This window comes from Taudactylus pleione, unplaced genomic scaffold (genome assembly GCF_031769625.1).
Source record: "Taudactylus pleione unplaced genomic scaffold, aTauple2 ptg000129l, whole genome shotgun sequence".
NCBI lineage: Eukaryota > Metazoa > Chordata > Amphibia > Anura > Myobatrachidae > Taudactylus > Taudactylus pleione.
In genome coordinates, this window is record NW_028284531.1 from 18,089,405 (window position 1) to 18,109,822 (window position 20,418).

The window sequence follows — 20,418 nt, forward strand, 5'->3', positions numbered from 1 at the left end:
GCACCCAATGATTAAACATTAAATAAAACCGAACTAAAAAAAAAAGCTAGGACTTACTTAGCCAGTGCCTTACTCCAAAGGCACTAAAAATGAGACTGAGCTTAGGGTTGAAGGGAAGGTGTTATATAGAGGGTGGAAGCCAGTTTCAATTAAGCTAGAGTCAGACTCCAAACCACACTACGCATAACCCAGAGTAATGGCATCCCCCAGATGGACAATAAAAGGAAAAAAAAACAAAAACACATTCTTATTCATCCTATGGGAACACTGGGGATGTCCCAAAGTAGTCATTAAGGGAGGGTTTGCTCAGAAGTTGCCAAGAATAGAACCTTACATCCAAACCTGGCATCTTTAGATGCAACAAATAAACCCAACAATAGGAAGGGGGAGATTCAATTAGAGATCATAAAATGCTGTCTATCCCATGGGAAAATCTTGATCATTTCTTGCATCCTTTAGAGGTATAAGCTAGGTTCTCCTCCCTTAATTTCACACCATGTGTACAGCTATTGGATCCTTGCACTTAATTGAATCTCCCCCTAAAGGTCAGGCTTACAGTAAAAGTAAAATGGTTATTTCCTATCTTTGCAAAGGTGAAGAAAACAATAGCAAGAGGTGAACAAGATGTGCACGAGAAGAGGTGAACGCGAGAAGAGGTGAACACAAGAAGAAATATTAACCATATTTTTCTAATATGCAATTCTACTTATCCTTTTGTTTTAGGACATAGGAAGGCATTTACCATTTGTGCTCAAAAGATTCAATAAAACTACAGGAATCGTACAGGACTTTGATCTTAATCATATAATGTGCACTAGGCATTTAAACATGGATTAGTTGCTATTGTTTTAGTGCCGTCATACACCTTCGGCAAGGTCAGTAAATAACGTCCAATGTTACAGCGCAAATCCAGGGATAGCTTGAAGCTCCCCGATAATTTTCTGCAAAAAATTAAATAATGTACAGTCCGGCAACACATGAGGTTAGAAAGCACATGAGAAAGTATATAAAACACACAACATTGGAAATTGCGTAAATCACAGGATATTTCTTTCTTTAAAGTCCAAACTTTGTAGAGAATATCAAGATACGTAGCCACTAAATTGTATGTGTACACTACAGTCGGAATTAGATGGCATACCCCTCTAAAGATATGCCCTGTGTCATTAGCTCCTAGAGGAACCGAGTAATTAGTGCAACTTGGGGATATGATGTCCTTCAGCCTCCCTGCCTTGTTCACAAGCCACTACAGCCAGGCTGCTAATAGACAGACGCCACCCAGGAATGTGGATAGAGCAAATTGACTACCAAGCAGAGTCACCACATCAGCGCACATAAACTATGTATACAGTATACTACACATAGTTTTCTAGGCATCGCTGCTTTAATAAATCTGGCACATAATGCCGAAGGCACTATATGTAAAAAATAAAGCGAAAAATAGAGATATATATATTATATATATATATATATATATATATATATATATATATATATATATATATTCTCAAGCCTGGGTCTCTATAATACCTCTCCAGTAAGGATGAGGTTAGCGGCATGGAGCATTTTGTTGCAGTGTTTTATTTAGTTTCTCCTTTAGACAAGTTGGTAATTTATTATGGGAAAAAACAAAAACAACTATCACAAGCAAAAACTGTTAAAGACCAAGCCAAATAGTAATATAGTGTTAAAAGTGTGACTGCACATACATTGTTAGAATGCCACAGCAAATAATCAGCAAGCAAAAGAAAAGTCGTTAAAAACAGCAACAAAGTCAGGTCCAAAGTGATTCTGTATACCTGGTCTCTGCCTACACAGATGGTGAGAAATATTTCAGTGGAAACTACCACATAAAAAGTGCATCGTGTATCTTTCTTGTGAAACGTGCTTTCAATGAACAAGTGGCTGATATCTGTGTGTTGCTTTAGACACTGAGGGGGCAATTCAATGTTTTTTTCAGCCACGCTAAATAATGGGCGCCCAATGTAGCAATACACTTGTTTTTGGGCACCCATTAATTTTTTGCGCTTGTTGCATCCAATTAGACAGTGTTTAGCCTTGAATAAATCTAAACCCGTTTAAAGTCCTGTTTTGTCGCCCAAACCAGACTTGTCCCAAATTTTTGATCACCACCTAAGGAGGGTGTGGCAGAAAGGTGTGCTCCCGCTGCTCTTCACGGCCAATGGAGCAACAATTGAATTGCTCAGTCGGGTGCCTATTAGTAGCAGAAGTGGATGCCAACAACTGAATTCGCCCCTGAATGTCTGGGGGTCTAAGTTATGGAATTGTTATACAGTTTTCACTGAAAAAGAAAAAACTTAAAAAAAAAAAAAGAAGGGGCCCGTACATCTGAGGTGCATTTCCCCAATCTGAGGCCATCAATGTTCGGTGATCCATCAGGAAAATTCTGCATGTTAAAAATCACCGTTTCAGACTATGGGCCATTTCAATTTGAGGCGAAAAGTCAGTTATCCGCAATAATTTATCGCAGATTACGTCATTTTCACTTATCCCCATGTTCAATTTCAAAGACTTTTCACAGGTGCGAAAAACAAGAGATATGGTAAGAACTTACCTTTGTTATCTCTGTTTCTACGAAGTCCATAGGGTCCACAGGGTTGACCTTGGGGTATAGGTTGGGAACCAAATCCGGGCACCACGCAGTTAAAGCTTTTAGCTCCCAGGATGCACTTGGGTCCACTCTCCCTATAACCCCGCCCCCCAGCCAGAGGCACCTCAGATTGTAAGTAGCCAAAGGCCGGAGGAGGAGAGAAAAAGAGAGAAAACTGGAACACTCTAGAACCATACTCACAGAAAAGGAGACGGGAAACCGGTGACCAGTAACACAGCCCATATGAAGCCAGGTGCGTCAGGGCGGGCGCCCTGTGGACCCTATGGACTTCGTAGAAACAGAGATAACAAAGGTAAGTTCTTACCATATCTCTTGTTTTCTACTTCAGGGTCCATAGGGGGTCCACAGGGTTGACCTTGGGGATGTCCCAAAGCAGTTCAACCAAGGGTGGGGACGCTCCTGTGCTGAGAGGAGAATCCGTCGCCAAAAAGGAAGCATCCTGAGAGGCAAAGGAAACCAATGCCTAGAACCTTAAAAAGGTATGGACAGAAGACCACGTGGACACCTAGTAAGGCAAAACAGCCGAGGCGCCACGACGAGCCGCCCACGAGGGTTACACGGCCCGAGAAAAAAACAAGCCTCAACGACAGAAATGCCCACCCATGGGTAGGCCCCTGAGGAAGACATACGAGGCCATCCAGCCAACATTTCATTATAGGCCGGCCATCGTTTCCTGTTAAAACCAGAAACCGCAGACCACCAATAAGGAGTCCGATTACCATAAGGAACTTGAACGGATCACATAAAGCCAAAGAGGCCGGACCACAGTCCATGAGGCCACAACAGCCGAGAGGACTGGGAACTGAATGGCCATACCATAAGTTCCAGAATAATATGGAACCTAAAAACCACTTTAAGAAGAAACACAGGGCGAGAGCAACTCACACCCTGACATGATGCCCTCCAGAAGAGGGAGCCACATGAGAACGCTCCCCATTCAGACACTCTCCTGGTTGATTTAAACACCCTGAGAGAGAGAGAGAGAGAGCTTAAACAATAGACCATGTAATGGCTATCACAACCAGCGGTTCCATTGACTGTCCCCGGAGGGAACAAAGAACCACTACTAACTCCCCAGGAGTCCCTAGGGAGGACAAGTGGAGACATAATCCAGAAAACACTCCAAAGGATGAACTGGATACCAGAGCGGAGCAATTCCATATCTTAACCACACCGACAGTGTAGAGATCCGCACTGTCAGGAAGGCCAGGCCAAGGGTGAAACCCAAGCCAGCTGGAAGGAATGCCAGAATATCTGGAAATCCTGGACACCGGAGGATCGTATCGACAGGTACGATACCATAAGAATTAAGTATGCCACAGTCCGTGGCAGATCCCAGCAAAGTCTGGCCTATCTGCTCTAAACATCTCAATGAAGACAGAGCCAGGGAAGCCCGAGGACCACAGTAGGGGCGCAGTTAAAGACAAGCGATCCAGATCCAGGGAAAAACAAGGACCCTGAGACAACAGGTCCAGATAGTGAATCAGTAGAAACGGAGCATCGAGGAGGAGACTCCGAAAATCTTAGTACCAGTGATATCTGGGACGACCTGGAGCCCCCAGAAGGAAAGCCCCTCCGTCTCGAATTAAACTTCCGAAGACCTCGAGGAAGAAGGGAGACCGGAGGACACAGGTACACAAAGTGGAAGGACCACTTCACTGACAAAGAGTCACTGAAGGTAGCTTCAGTACTCCTAGAGCTGGACTGTAACACCGGTAATGTGTGATCGAGTCAGAAGGCCATGGGGATCAATCCCCTCAGGGAGGCCCCCTCTGCTCACCAGGAGTTGAAACCTCTCTTGGAGAAGAGACTAGTCCCCGGGATGCACGCCGTGACGGCTGAGGAAGCCCGCTTCCCAATGGAGAGCTCCGGGAATAAACACCGCAGAGTTGGCCAGGAGAAGACCCTTGGACTATGTCAGAATGGGTGACATTCCTAACATTGCCACCCAACTACCAGTGTTGCCTAGATGGAAGCCACTGTTGTGACACTGTCGGACTGAACCTATTCAGGTTTACCGTGACAAATGGGTTAGGCCAGAGTGAAAGTCCAAGACAGCTTAAAGTATCAACAAGTTAAGTGGCAGGGCAGAAGCGACAGACGTCCAACTGCCCCGAAACGAATGCGGACCAGACACTGTCTTTAGCAAAGAACACCCTGGACGAGATGGCCATAGCCACCCGGACAGAGACCAACTCGCCTCCGGAGAAAGTATCATCGTTCGAACAGCGATCCGATGGAAAAAACTCGATCCATCTGGAGGGGAGTCAATTATGGCAAGGCCTGGAATGGAACTGAGCACATTCCACCCTACCAAAAGGTAGACACACTGGTAGACCGCGCATCACAAAGAGTAATGACATATGTCGACTGCGTAGATATCCGCACACTCGAAGTTGAAGAGTGGAGATCTTGTCTTACGCCAGAAAAATTCTCAGATTCTGAGAATCCAGCAGTGCTCCCAGATGAAGAAAACCCTGTGAGGGATGCAGGGAGGACTTTTCCTCCGTTGGCTAATTATCTGTGCCGAGAAGAAGCCCCGGTTATCCTGACCTGGCGGTAAAGTACCTTGGTGATCCTGCTAAAAGCAGGAGACCGTCCAGAGAAAGGAGCATTCGGATACACTGAACAGGTGAACTGTCAGAAAATCCATAAAGCTGGTAAACCCCGGTGGAGTTGAGGACAGCCCCAAAAGGCAGAGCCCGAAACTTACAAGTGTTGCTGTGGCACAGCAAACCTGAACCCATGCTGATGAGAGGGCTCTGTATGTACCCGTAGGTACGTATCCTGAATACTCGGATATACCATAAAATCCCCAGGTTCCAAACATCGGATGATGGAGCATGGACGATTCCACCTGAGTCAAGGCACCGTTGGAATCTGATTCAGGGATTTGAGACAGAGTATAGGCAAAGGAGGACCAGTCGGTCACCGCCCCAAAAAGAAAGTAGAACAACCAGTCCCTCACTGAGATAGTGAGGTTGGCCGAAATAGCTCTGCTTACCACAAAGACTGTATAGCTTTCTGGGATTGTAAGGCCCTGATCAGTTCTGAAGAAGGGCCCGTGTAACAATGCCTGTGAGGAGGCTGCATGAGCAATGAGAGGCCGTTGAGAATCAGTACCTCACTCTGGAAATTCCCCAGATGTAGACCTGTCCCGTCAGGCTGAGGGTATATCCTCAGGTGTAGAAACAGGGTCGTCCGGAAGTCCAGGACTGCTCGGTACTGGATATGGTGGCCCCCGTGGAGGCCGACAGCCTAGGAAAAAACAGGCCTTTAGGCTGACCCTGAGGACAAAAAGACTTAACAGAGTTAGTCCGAATGTAGTGGGAGTAGCTAAAGACGGTATCTCCCCATTAGTGATACCGCCAATGATGCAACGATCTTGTCAAGGTCAGGACCAAACAAGAACTTCCCCCTGGAAGGAGTGTGCACCTCTGCTTTCCCATAACGCAGCCATAGGGTACTGCGGCGGATACAGACGCCGCCGAAACCCTGAAAGTTAGAAGACCGGCATCCCATGAGGTAATCCCACATATGACCACTGCATATTTTGTGAGCGGCAAAAAGATATTTGAACCTCAGACGTGTTGGAGGGGAAAAACGTCACAAAAGCATCACCATGCGATGGCCATGGTAGGACGGGCAACAGGCCCTGAAAACGAGTACATTGATTTCAGGCAAAGTTACCACCTACGGATCCGTAAAATTCGTCCAGGCCGGGATGGGAGGCGTATTAATGCCTGTAACCCGATGATTAACATACAAATCCATCCCAGAAGGGGATTTCCATTACTTGTGAGGACCCTCAGGGAATGGGAAACAGGAGGCCTTTGTGACTCCTCGTATCTGGGGACAGCCAGACTCCCGCTATGAGATCCACCCGCTGGGCAGAAAACGGGAGATGTATGATACTGGTGCAGGATCGACATTCTCTATATCCAGAATGAGCCTGGCTACCAGCCCCAAAGCAGGGATAATAATACTTGAGATCGGCTCCCCCCATGTGAGAGGGAAAGAGCCGAATATACCATCCAGTTCACGGCAGAGCCACTGGTCAGTAACCACAGGGCGTATATCACACCAATTAGTATTTCGTATAAAACGACATCCACCAGGGTGGCCGTTGTGGTAATCCCTGCAAGGGGAATGACAGACCGATGTGGTATCGTAGGTAATTCATGTACTGTGAAAAACCCCGGCGGGGAGCGACAGTCTGTTGCACAGGGGTAAATTGCAAGAAATTGCGAGATACCCCGAGTTCAAAAGGGCAGTATGGTGAAGTAACTCCAAGCGAGTGACGACAATGGGGCCCGCCCGGCGATCCTCAAAGGAGAGGATCCTGAGAAACAACGCCCTTTAAGGGGGTCGTGCAAGGGGCCCGGCACCAGATGGTGCCGCATACGTAAACCTTTCTGAGTTAAAATCCTCCGCACTAATTCCTGCAGACTATAACTTGCAGGATAGCAATAATGGGTGCAGTATCGTGTGCAATCTCCTGGTCAGATATATCTGACTATCTTGACGGAAATATTAAGCAGCGCCATACCGGTCCTGACTGACGCTAAGATTAGCTGCAGGAACCCATTATCAGCGTATGCAACTCACAGTTCCATCTAAAATATGGCAACGTGCAGCACGCAACAGTATGTGACAAACCTCACAGATATTAACAAATATATATATGTGAGGTCTCAGAACCACCCCAGGTACACCTGTATTAGGGCAGATAAAGAAAAGGGATAGATATACACTGACAGGTGAGAGAAAAAGCAGACAGTCAGCACTAGCAAAAGTCACATACAATGCAGAAAAACATATATACATACATAAGCATGACATATAATATACTGCACAATGTCGCTACATTCAACTGCCCAGATTCAGTGTCTGGGAAGGCTATAGCGCTGTGTACACTCACCCAAATGGTCAGGTACGCAGGGGGACTGGGCTCACTGACATCCTAAGAGTTCTGCAGCACCACAGAGAGAAAATGGCCACTGGAGACCTCAGAAGAAGCGTGGCCCCCGGAGGAAGCAGCTCAGCGACGCCAGACTGTATTATTGAAAGGCGCGCTGAGCTGAGGGGAGGAGCCGCTAGACAGGGAAGGCTTCCTCCCCTGGCTAGCAATTGACCCCCCGGGATGCCGGCTCCCGCTGCCGCTATAATCCCTGGTGGGCTGTGGACACGCGGGGTATGCCTCCATGGAGGGGGAGCCCGCCGCCACCGCTAGCGCCTCCGGTCTGTCCCCAGAGACCGGAGGCATAAGGCTGCATATTCACACGTGGATCACCGCAAGCGGTGACCACGCGACTTACCTGTCCCCGTCGATCCGGCAGCAGCCCAGGGATTCCTCCAGAGCCCGGCTAGTACAGACTCTGGGGTCCCGCTGCGATCCCCAGATCTGTACTGGCGTCGCAGCGCCGGCGGGGTGTAGGAGCGGCAGCTCAGACGTCCATTGGACAGTCTGATGCTGCCGCTCTGAAGAGTAGTAAAAAATAATAAAACAAAACTCTTAAGCTTAGAGGCTGCTAAGCAGCCCCCCTGCAGTAACGGTGACCCGACTCCGGCCGGGCACCAACTTAAACTGAGGTGCCTCTGGCTGGGGGGCGGGGTTATAGGGAGAGTGGACCCAAGTGCATCCTGGGAGCTAAAAGCTTTAACTGCGTGGTGCCCGGATTTGGTTCCCAACCTATACCCCAAGGTCAACCCTGTGGACCCCCTATGGACCCTGAAGTAGAAAGTCTTTGTAAAAAAACAGGGATAAGTTTTCACCACTGTTTAGGTGGTGAAAAAAAAAGTGCCGAATAGGGGTTTCAGGGTGCAGACTTTTAAAAAGTAGCCTGCATCCCTTGGAATGTCCCTTAAAAGGTGTAAAAAAAAAAAGTTCAATAGGACACCCCCCAAAAAAGAGGTTTTGTTTTGGGGGCAAAAATAAATAAATTGGGGGACAAACTTTAAAACTAACGAAAGACTCAGGGGGGTCCCCAAGTATGCGGCAGGTGTTTTCTAGACTACGGGTGGAATTTGAAGAATTTTGAAAAATCACATTAGGGACTTAATATGCTTGCACCCATTTTCATGTACCTCAAATTTGATGGGATAGGTTTTTTGTTTTTTTTAATTACAAAAATAACTAAAGTGCTATTCTTCACCACTTCTTCAAAGCCGCATTTATGCACCTGCCGCGGCTATTTAAATACCCCAATTACTTTCAGCAGGCCAAATCAGGGGTACCCATAGTGATCCCCCATGTCAGACCATCTTCTAGGGGTGACAGGCCGATTACTCCAAAAGTGATAGGACTTTGATACTTAGTTTTCCGTTGGGTCGCGTTTTCGACGATTCCTAATTGAATACGGGGATAAGCGGCCACACGCCCGATACTTTATCCCTGCAAAAAACGGGAATGATGGCGAAAAGTCTGACCTCGGACTTTTCACCTCAAATTGAATATGGCCCTATTTCTCCTTCATCCACTAGGGAACACTGGAGTACTCTACCACCGTCTATACCCCAGTGTCTTGTACTCCAGTGTCTCCTAGTGGATGAAAAAGATAACAGGATATTTTGGGTTATAATCGGGAAACCGAGATCTTTCAATATGTTGAATATTCCCAATTTCCCAACACCGCGAGCAGCAGAATGGGGAATTGCCCCAAACGAGACGTAGATGTATAGGGACCATGACTCTGCTGTCACCATGCACCGTGTAGCTACATATACAGCTGAGTGAACTTACACCACACCCAACAGTTTGTAGAAAATAGTAGCTTGGAGAAGCAGAGCACACCTAAGATGAATCCCAAATGCATGCACCAGTTATTGGTTATGTGGTGAATACAGACCTGGAATATATGGATGTGGAGTCAATATGTGTGGATTCCCTCTATAAATACAGAATACGAGGGAAAACATAGAGCAATTAGCCAAATCTAATTGTGAACTCATTAAATATGTATTCTGTGTTACCCATAAAAACCCATGCAGGTCTGAGCAGTGTGTATAGACTATGCTTCAGGAAAAAGGTCAGGCATTAGGTCCTGATGCTTTTAAGGTTGCTGATTCAGAGTTAAGAGCAAATTAATTTTTTCCTTTAAAAAAAATAAAATAAAAATTGCACAGAACCATGCACTGCAGATGGGTGGATATAAAATATGCAGGGACATTTATTGTTGAGGTGTCTCCTAGCTTTATTCTAGATTTCAGTGTGAAAACAAAGCTGTCCAGTATTTTTTCGCTTCATGCTAAAGCAACCAGTACTTTCCATTACAACATGGTCTGCTCCTTTTTATTCGGTCCCAACTCTGAATCAGACACTGTAGAAGCAGATGGCAGCGAACAATTATGTGTCCATCACACAAGTATACAGGACATAGAACACAGTAAGTGCCCATTAGCCAGCAGCTCCATGTCTATCCATAGGTTGCCAAACAGTCCTCAAGGCACCCCAACAGTTTAGGTTTTAGAGATATCCATGGTTGAGCACAGGTAGTTAAATAAAATTGACTGAGGCACTAATAAAAGTCACCTGTGGTCAAGCATGGATAGCCTTAAAACCTGGACTGTTAAGGTGCCTTGAAGACAGTATGGGAACCTCTGCCATAGGCACACCCCTCAAGTATTCTATGTTGCTTACTAGAACTTAAAGGGTGCACTATGAACACCGTAAACGTTTTGTGACAATCTTTTCTTGTGTATGAGATTTACTATTGCTACATGTATGTTGTGTTTCTGTACAGCAATGCACCCTGATCTCATATCCATCTGGTATCTCCTTTTCCAATGCAGCTCATGGGAACCGATGCATCCCATCACCTGGCATAGGAACGTAGGGATAAGTGTCCCATAAGTGCACGGGAGAGCAGCACCTGCAGGCAGAGTTGGATCAGGCAGCAGAAAGCTGAACGTTGTGGCTTCTCTTCTACAAATCATGATGCCAATTGCAGATTTTATGATGCAGCTTTTCAATTCTGCATTTTTATAAAGTTAAATAGATTCCATGGAGAATTCTTATGGGACAGGAATCCGATAGGAAATAGTTCTCCTCGTCAGCCACCTACATTATATTCTCTATACAGTTTATAAAACTTCCCCATCTTCCTGACTATGTGTTGCTGCTTTTTGCATCGGTCTTAGAAAAGATGAATTACCGCAAACTCAGAATAGGTGCTGGCAACAGAGTTAACGCTGAGGTTACGCTGGGCAGGAATTGTGAGGTGGCACCCACCGCTCATAGCGGTTCCATTTAATTGCGACATGTTCTCTTTGTTTTTCTCCAGCCTCCTTGACTGCGGAGTTTTGAAGACTCTTGTTGGAGTCCGGATAGGCAGACCAGGCTGAGGGAAGTAATAAAGGAGATTGACAAATGAGTCAGAATGAATATTAAATCATATTAATGGAAAAAGAAAAACAGGAACGTCATACTATTCTGCTCCAATGTGGAGAAATGGATATGGCAATTTCTAATCTCATAAACACAAATCATTTGTGCATTTAAGAACCTATAATAAAAGGTGTAATCTGGAAGTAGCTTATATAACTGGAGTGTACATTCCTTTATGAAAGAAATTGAAAGCTTCAAAAGGCGCTACAGCACCTAAGGAGGGAAGCAACAGTTCTCACAAGGTAAACATGCCACCAAAATATGATTAAACTGCATTAATCACCGGTAGCATTTCATTTTGCTCTATTAATCTTTTTGCTTTCACTATAAAACTTGGCAGGAGTGTATACTAATAAAATTAGTTGACAACCATAAGACTGCCACAATTCTTAAGGGTTAATTTGTAACATGTCAAATGTGATGAACCCCATGGAACGAAGACTTGTTGAAGTTGCAAAAGATAGGTTATGAAGCAGCTGTATTATTCATGCATCGGTTACAAATCTGCCGCCATTAACTAACCTTGCCACCACTAGGGGGTGGACGTGACACAGGAGAGTGGCAGAGTGTCCCACTGAATGCAGAGCGTAATGTGTTGTTGTTGGAACTGGAAACAGTTGTGCCATTAAGCTGAGGGGAAAAGGCAAGCAAGTTAGTGCAGAGAACAGGGAGACAAAAAAATGCACATGCATGGTAGTATTACCCCGTAGCTATATAGATTCAAACAAGTCTGATTTATTAACAGACCCTCCTATTGAAGAAATGGGATAGAAGGGCATTTCTGGAGAACCATGCCTGATGTAGTGTAAGCACAGATCACTTTCACCTCAGTCTCTTGTGACATCAATACTCCATATCAATCTAGCACAGTCATCTTCACAGAGCACATGAGGGAGTGGGGGTGCTGTGAGTACACTACATTCATCACGCAAAGTGTTCTCAGTGAATGGTAGAGTATAGTGGAGCATTCCATAAACAGACATACCAACAGTCTACATTACTGAGGGAGAGAAACAAAACAATTGCACATAGGTAAGGTAGAGCAAACCTTGCGCAGTTTACTAGGTGTAGTAGTGCCAAGCACTCTTCGCTTATTAGGAGTTCTAGGAGCAGTTCCATAATACATTTCCTCCTCCAGCTGGCGAGTCTTCTTCATTAACTGCATTAAAAAGGAAAGAAAGTTTGAAAATCCATCACCAAAACTCCAGAGAAAACAAAATGTGGTTTGTTGAAAAACAGAACTAGATCTCCATAGCAAATGCACAATAAATGTTCGAGCATCTTACCCGCTCTTGTTTCTCCTTTTCTTTATCCAAGTTAAACTGGTTCCATTGCTCTGCAACATAGTCCATAAATTTCTTCCCATCCACAAAGAACTCCTGCTCTTGTTCTCCTTCCCATGCTGCAATGCATACTCTTAATTCCTCCTCCAGCTAGAACAAAAAAAAAAAAATTCCAAAATTATTTATAATGATAAACAAACAACTGCAGATTCAATTCAACAAGGTAGAATCACCAATGTAAATTTACATCAAGAAAACGCTGTACTCCACTACAAAATGTATCTTTTATTTTATACATTCATTTGGGCTTTAATCTCCGTCCAGATTTTTTTTAAGTAGAGTTTAGGAAAAAAAAAAAAAAACAACAACATTGATACTCTTTAAATGCACAAATGAAGGTGATGTTTTAATTGATCACGTTGAGCACAACCATCTGCCATTACCAGTATATCTCTGTGTGTAGGTGTGTGATATAGAAGTAGTTAGAGGTCATGTAATATAATAAAACAGGATTTTGGTACTTACCGTTAAATCCATTTCTCCGATTCCACAGGGGACACTGGAGCTTTATGACAGTGGGGTATAGACTGTGGGTTGAGTTGTGCCTGGCACTTTAAAAATCTACAAGTGTGACTGGCTCCTCCCCCTCTATGTCCCATCAGCCCCAGTTTTAAAGAACTGAGCCCGAGAGGAGACTGAGAACAGACTGAACAGAGAAGGAGAACAGGAAAAGAAACAATCCAACATACTGACACACTGCAAGAACACAGCAGGCTGCAGGGATAAACAGTCACACAATGAAAACAGACAAAACTGCAACAGAACTGAAGCAGAACAAGTAACTGATAAACAGGCAAGCAGCACTGGGTGGGCATCCAGTGTCCCCTGTGGAATCGGAGAAATGGCTTTAACGGTAAGTACCAAAATCCTGTTTTCTCCTTCATCCACTAGGGGACACTGGAGCTTCATGACAGTGGGGACGTCCCAAAGCTACCCTCCTGGGGGGGGGGAGAGAGTGCTGAACGCCCTGCAAGACACTGCGAGAAAAACTTGAAGCAGAAGCCGCAAAAGTGTCAAATCTGTAGAAACGTACAAAAGTATGAACCGAAGACCACGTAGCTGCTCTACAAAGCTGTGAAGCTGAGACACCTCTACGTGCCGCCCAAGAAGTTCCCACAGAGCGCGTAGAATGCGCAGAAATGGATACCGGCGGTGGTCGAGCAGAAGCAACATATGCCTGACAAATAGTCAGACAAATCCACCTGGCCAAAGTCTGCTTAGACGCTGGCCAGCCATGCCGATTGGCATCATAAAGGACGAACAGAGCCTCTGATTTACGTAGTCCCTCAGTACGGGCCACATAAATGCGAAGTGCCCGAACCACATCCAAGGAGTGAGAATCCCCGGAAGCGTCCGAAAACGCTGGCACTACAATCGCTGATTCAGATGAAACTCCAAGACCACCTCGGGCAAATAGGAAGGGTGGGTACGAAGTTCCGCCCGATCTTCTTGAAAAATCAAGTAAGGGGAGCGGCAGGACAAAGCTCCAAGTTCAGACATTCGTCTGGCCGAAGCCAGGGCCAATAAAAGGATCATATTCCAAGTCAAATACTTCAATTCCACATCCTGCAAAGGCTCAAAAGGTGGATGACTGAAGAAAAGATAAAACAAGATTCAGGTCCCAAGGAGACGTGGGTGGCACAAAGGGGGGCTGAATTCTAAGTACCCCTTGAAAAAAAGGTCTGAACCTCCGGAATCAGAGCTAGGCGACGCTGGAAAAAAAAGAGAGCAGAAATCTCCACTTTAAGCGATCCCAAGCGTAGGCCCGCATCAGGCCTTTTTGAAGAAAAAGAATTAGACGCGGTAAATGAAAAGAGGAAGTGGAAGATCCACGACCTTCACACCAGGAGATATAAGCCCTCCAAATGCGATAATGCGCTGATGTTACCGGTTTTCTAGCCCTAAGCATGGTAGGAATGACCGACCTAGGAACACCGTGGCTTCTTAGGATGGCGGTCTCAATAGCCACGCCGTCAAACGAAGCAGCCGTAAATCCGGGTACACACATGGACCCTGTTGTAGAAGGTCCGATCGTAGCGGAAGAGGCCAAGGTTCGTCTGCCAAAAGGATTAATAGATCGGAGTACCAAACCCGACGAGGCCATTCTGGAGCCACTAGGATGACTGTGGACGACTCTCGTTTGATCCGCTTGAGAATCCCAGGGAGAAGCGGAAACGATGGGAATAGGTACACAAGGCTGTACGGCCAAGGCATCAGGAAAGCATCTGCTCCCACCGCTGCCGGATCCATGGTCCTGGAGCAGTAAAGGGGTAGTTGATGATTTATCCGTGATGCCATCAGATCTAACTGTGGTTTCCCCCATCTGCAAACAAGTTGACGGAAGACCTCGGGATGAAGGGACCACTCCCCGGAATGAAGATCCTGACGACTGAGGTAGTCCGCTTCCCAGTTGTCGACTCCCGGAATAAATACTGCGGAAATTACCTCTATGTATTTTTCTGCCCACAGAAGGATGCAACTGGCTTCTCTCATTGGCAGACGACTGCGGGTTCCTCCTTGGCGATTTATGTATGCCACTGCCATGGCGATTGTATCCGAATCGGAAGTCCTCGTAACAGAGGAGCAGCCTGTATCAAAGCTCTGTAGACTGCCTGCAGTTCGAGAACATTGATTGGTAAGAGGGATTCCTGCTGCGACCAAAGCCCCTGGAAGTGATTGTCCAGAACCACAGCTCCCCATCCGCAGAAGCTGGCGTCTGTGGTGACCAAGATCCAATTCCAAATTCCGAAGCGCCGACTCGCTAACAGATGCTCCGTCCGAAGCCACTAGAGCAAGGATATGCGGGTCCGGGAGATAGATGCACCAGCCGATGCATCTGTAAGTGGGACCATTGAGACAGAAGATCCAGTTGAAAAATTCAGGAGCGAAATCTGCCGAATTGGATGGCCTCGAAGGAAGCCACCATTTTTCCCAGGAGACGGATGCAAAGATGCACAGACACTTTCCTGGGTCTGAGCACCAAACGAACCAGCTCCTGTATGGCTATATACGAAGCAGAACAGTGTCTAGAATAATTCCTAGGAACTGAAGTCTCTGCGACAGCATCAACTGAGACTTCTGGAAGTTCACAATCCATCCGTGTTGAATGAGAATCTGATGTGCAAGGGACACCTGGTGTAAAAGGACTTCTGCCGTCGGAGCCTTGATGAGTAAATCGTCTAGGTACGGAACTATCGTCACCCCCCGAGAGCGCAAGTGAGACACCATGACGGCCATCACTTTGGTGAATACCCTGGGAGCTGACAAGAGACCGAACGGCAGGGCCTGAAACTGGTAATGAGCTTCCTTGATGGCAAATCTGAGGAAAGCCTGGTGAGGAACCCAAATTGGGACATGCAGATAGGCGTCCTTGATGTCTATCGACACCAGAAACTCTCCTGCCTCTAGTCCCGCAATAACAGAATGGAGAGACTCCATCTTGAACCAGTGAAATGAAAGATACTGGTTCAAGGATTTCAGATTCAGAATGGGTCTGACTGACCCATCCGGTTTCGGAACCACATAAAGGTTTGAGTAAAACCCTTGTTGTCTTTGTGCAGTGGGAACCGCAATGAGACGCTTGACGCAAAATTAGTTGCTTCAAGGGATCTAGGGGAAAACCTGTTGTAAAATAACGCACAGGAGGAGTGAAAGCGAACTCGATCTTGTATCCTTGAGATACCAGATTCCGAACCCAAGTGTCTGGAGAAGTCAGTCTCCAAACCTCCGAGAAACGCTGGAGACGAGCATTAGTCGCTTGACGTCCTCTAGCATGGCCTCCTCGTCCCACTGAAGACGAACCTCACGGTCGTCCCTGAAATCTTGCAGATGCTCGAAAGGAACGAAAGGAAGGTCCCCTAAACAATCGACACGGAGGAGATGCTAATGAAGGTAGAAAAGTACTCTTACCTCCAGTGGCCGGCGAGATCCACTTGTCCAGCTCTAGACCAAATAAAATATCGCCTGTGAAAGGAAGAGCTTCCACCGCTCTTTTTGACTCAGCATCCGCTTGCCAGGCACAAAGCCAAAGTGCCCGGCGAGCAGAGACCGCCGAAGCAGAAATCCTAGCGCCTACCTGGCCGATATCTCTGGAGGCGTCTCCTAGGGATACTGCAGATTCCTGAATATGTTCTGCCAAGGTAATCAGATCTGCCCGCGGAGTGTTGGATTTAAGACCCTCAGTCAATTGTTCTGCCGATTTTTCCACAGCCTTGTTGACCCAAGATCCTACCAAGGCCGGCCGGAGAAGTGCACCTGCAGCCGTATAAATGGATTTCAAAGTGGTTTCTAATCTCCGCTCTGAGGTTTCCTTCAATGTAGTAGCTCCTGGAACAGGTAACGTGGTCTTCTCTGACAACCGAGAAACCGAAGAATCCACAGGTGGCGGGGTCTCCCACCTCTTTATTTTCCGCAGGAAACTTGTAAAGAGAGAAAAAACGTTTAGGAATCTGGAATTTACGGTCCGGATTCTGCCAGACTGCCGTCATCTGTTCATCCAACTGGAGAGAAACAGGGAATGTGACAGCAATCTTCTGTGACCTGGCAAATAAGGAGTCTTCTAACGATTCTGGAGCTTCCGGGACAGAAATCTTAAGAACTTCCCTCACCGCTAGGATGAGTGCATCAATACCTTGCATTGCCTCAGGTTCTTGTGAGTAAGTCTCTACGTCTGATTCGTCCAGCATCTCCCCTTCCTCCTAAGACGAGTGATCCGCTGCAGAATCCTCATCTGACTGGAGAACCGCCGGAAGAGCCCTCTTCTTAGGTGGGCGACTTACCGTAGCTTCAGGAGCTTTAGACGCAGAACCCATAACCTTAGCAAGGCTATTCAGCGAGCGGACTAAATTCTGAGCCCACGCTGGTTCTGTTGCTAGAAAAGAAGGGTGAGATGTGCTAGGTAGATCTCTGGCGGCCTCCCGTTCCCTACGGGAAGCGGCTAAATCAGAAGAAAGATCCGCCATGACCCCTGCCAAACTATTTATGAAGGAAGGAGTGACAGAATGCGTGCTAGCACTCTCTGCTTCACACGTCTCGCACAGGGAAGACCCTTCAGAGCGAGCATGGGTACATTTTTTCCTGCACTTAGTGCAGGCAAACAGCTTTGGTGAAGCAGCTTTTTCTGTTCTGGATGTCATCATTTACTCACAGACAGACACCACATACAACTCAGTAATGCAGAAGGAGTATAGGGAGAAGCAGAATTTCAATAATAATGCTACTCAAGTATGGGAGCAGACAGAGCAATATAGGGAGGAGCAGAATTTCAATAATAATGCTACTCAAGAAGCAGACAGAGCCGCGCTGAACTGCGGGGGCCAGCGGCACGACCGCCGCAAGTGATGAACACGCCGGTGCCTTCACACAAGCACCGGCACGCAGAGGTAGGACCCACTGATTCAGAGCGCGCCTACCTAACAGCCTGCGCCAGTGTTTTTCCGTAAACACCAGCGTGGCACTGACCGCCGCGCGCTGTTAAAAGCCCAGCAGATTATTTTCACCTCTCATGCTAGTCAGGAGAGGTGTGCATACTTACAGGGCTGCTGCAGCCAGAGCGCTGGGCAGTGAGGGGAGAGCGGGGACCCGGACACAAGCCAGTGTTAGCTGTGGCGGGCCCCGCTGAGTCGGATGACTCCTTAACTGACAAAGAGCAGCCTCCCCTCCATAGGGTGACCAGACACAGGCTGCAGTAGCCGTGTGGTACCCTCTCTGGCGGCTCCCCCGTTGCAGGCAGACTGTCACAGCCAACAGTCTGCCTGTCCTCTTGCTTGATTTTCTTTTTTCGTTATTAATATTAATTAAAGGGCTGGAGACAGCCCCCTGTGCACCGGCTCTACTCGGGCACATTCTAAAAACTGGGGCTGATGGGGCATAGAGGGGGAGGAGCCAGTCACACTTGTAGATTTTTAAAGTGCCAGGCTCTACTCAACCCACCGTCTATACCCCACTGTCATGAAGCTCCAGTGTCCCCTAGTGGATGAAGGAGAAATAAATCTTTTCGTTTTGTAAGATGGTATAAATAAAGCCACACATACATTCACTCCTGCCAACATATTTATTAGTACTTCGATACCTTTGGTAGCATTTTTTGCAACTTTGCTCGCTGCTTTTCCTCTTTCAAGAGATTGCCTCCACGGTTTGTGAACCTATTGGGATCTGTTGCCTTTCTCTAAGGACAAAAGAATAAAATAAGAGTAAACAAAAATAAAAGGTTCTGTAACGTAAGGCTCTTAAAACAGTTACTAAAAGTTTATAAATAGGTTTATAATTTACCACTACAGATGGGAAAAAGGGTTCAAAAGTCTTGATCCAAAATACTTAAGTTACTGCTCTTCTAGTACAATTAATTTTTTTATCTGCTCCAGTCACTTTTACAAATGCTCTATCCTTTCAATACTTGCTGCAGCATTCAAAGAGTTTCTCCTTCTTATATATCGCCATGCACCCATGTGATATAATATGGCAGTTCGGCATATACACAAAGTGGCATATGACAATGTTGCTGTGTGCATTTTTATTTTAATTGCATTTATTTATAGGCAAGTTTAAAAAAAAAAAAACCATTAAATAAAATTTAGGAGAACATGTGCATGCAGTAACTTTTCACATTAAAGTGAAGCTCATGCACAGCAAAAACATCTCAAACAACACAAGAAAAGGACGTGGCTCACTGACATCAGGGCATGGAGCCGCATATTAAACAGTTAGACCGTACAAGTAGAGGCAACAAGGAATATGGTCCAAGCTCATTATAAAAGATATGAATATTAAAAGAATATAGCAGAATTCATATACAAGCCCAGTAGAGATAGTAACCAATGACACCCAGGCTGCAAAACCAGAGCAAGGCAGCGGCATTCAAAGCCAAGCTGTAGCTACCCAAACAGACATTAGAACCATAATGTCAGCAAGAACTGGATCATAATGTAGAGGACCTGGGTATCCCACTAAGGAAAACACAGAGATCTTACATCAAATTTATATGAACAGACCAACACCTACCACAAAAGGAACCAAACACTACTCAAGCACCAGTCGCCAGATCAAGCAACACATCCCAATACTGTGCCATCATACACAAAATAAGTGCTGTGACTACAGAAGAATTGAACCCCAATAATTATTTGCCCCCACCCCGTACTACCATACGTCAACTACAATATTACTAGATCACTAGCAACCAGCTACTACTACCTATATATCCATACAACCCCCCACCCTGTATACCATACCACAATTACAATATACCTGTATCACTAAACTACTACCTTTATAGCAATACAATACCCCCACCCCTATATACCAAGCACAACTTACTACCTAACAACCAGCTACTGTACTTGACAACAATGGAAACTAATTAACCTAAGTTCTCAAAGTATAGCTGTAGGAACCATCTATTAGAAGACCATAACCCCTTTGATGCTCAGGATTTCTCTCACTCCTGTGTGAAGGCCATTTCTCCAGGTTCACACACATCATTCAAATATCAATGGGTTTTTATGCAGTGCTCACATGTTTAAAGACTGTATTTTCACAAAAATTTAGCAAATTTTCATAGTCTCGATTAATAAGGGTAACCAAGTGTATGAATATCGCAGCCAAACAAGGCCTACCATTTTTAAACTAGGCTGCCAATGAACCATATTTGTATTAGCTTTTTATGCAAGTGTCAGCATTCAGAAGCATTATACATAAATCAATTGCACCAGCGAGGGAATGTGTCCTTTGGCCCACATCCTCACCATACATTTGTATAATCCAACACTGTGCTATTGTTTTGAAAAAATATATATCAATTTTTCTTAATAAATATATATACACACACATATACATACACACATATATATTATATATACACACATATACATACATACTTGTAATATTAGATATGTTGCTATTCACACATTCTCGTGCAGAGAGAACAAACCTTTTACACATTGTTGTTCATTGTAGATCATACAGAAAGATCTAGAATCCAATGTGTTTTTCCTTTAATCAATTAGTCAGTGCTGCCTCCTATTGATATTAAGGTATGGTACCAACACATGGGCCATTTT

The 20,418-nt window shown here is 45.6% G+C and overlaps 1 protein-coding gene across 4 annotated transcripts in view; it reads right to left on the reverse strand.

Moving 5' to 3' along the window:
- PRC1 (protein regulator of cytokinesis 1) overlaps positions 1 to 20,418 on the reverse strand; it is an 82,955-nt gene that overhangs the window by 11,748 nt on the left and 50,789 nt on the right. The window contains exons 9-14 of one of the 4 annotated variants that reach the window (XM_088472920.1): positions 18,432 to 18,527; positions 12,305 to 12,451; positions 12,067 to 12,177; positions 11,541 to 11,648; positions 10,786 to 10,971; positions 9,481 to 9,521 (exon numbers count right to left, since the gene is read on the reverse strand). In XM_088472920.1, the coding sequence (XP_088329046.1) occupies positions 9,481 to 9,521; positions 10,786 to 10,971; positions 11,541 to 11,648; positions 12,067 to 12,177; positions 12,305 to 12,451; positions 18,432 to 18,527 (689 nt within the window). The remainder of the gene's footprint in view (positions 1 to 9,480; positions 9,522 to 10,785; positions 10,972 to 11,540; positions 11,649 to 12,066; positions 12,178 to 12,304; positions 12,452 to 18,431; positions 18,528 to 20,418) is intronic. The other 3 variants (XM_088472923.1, XM_088472922.1, XM_088472921.1) reach the window with 3 other exon arrangements.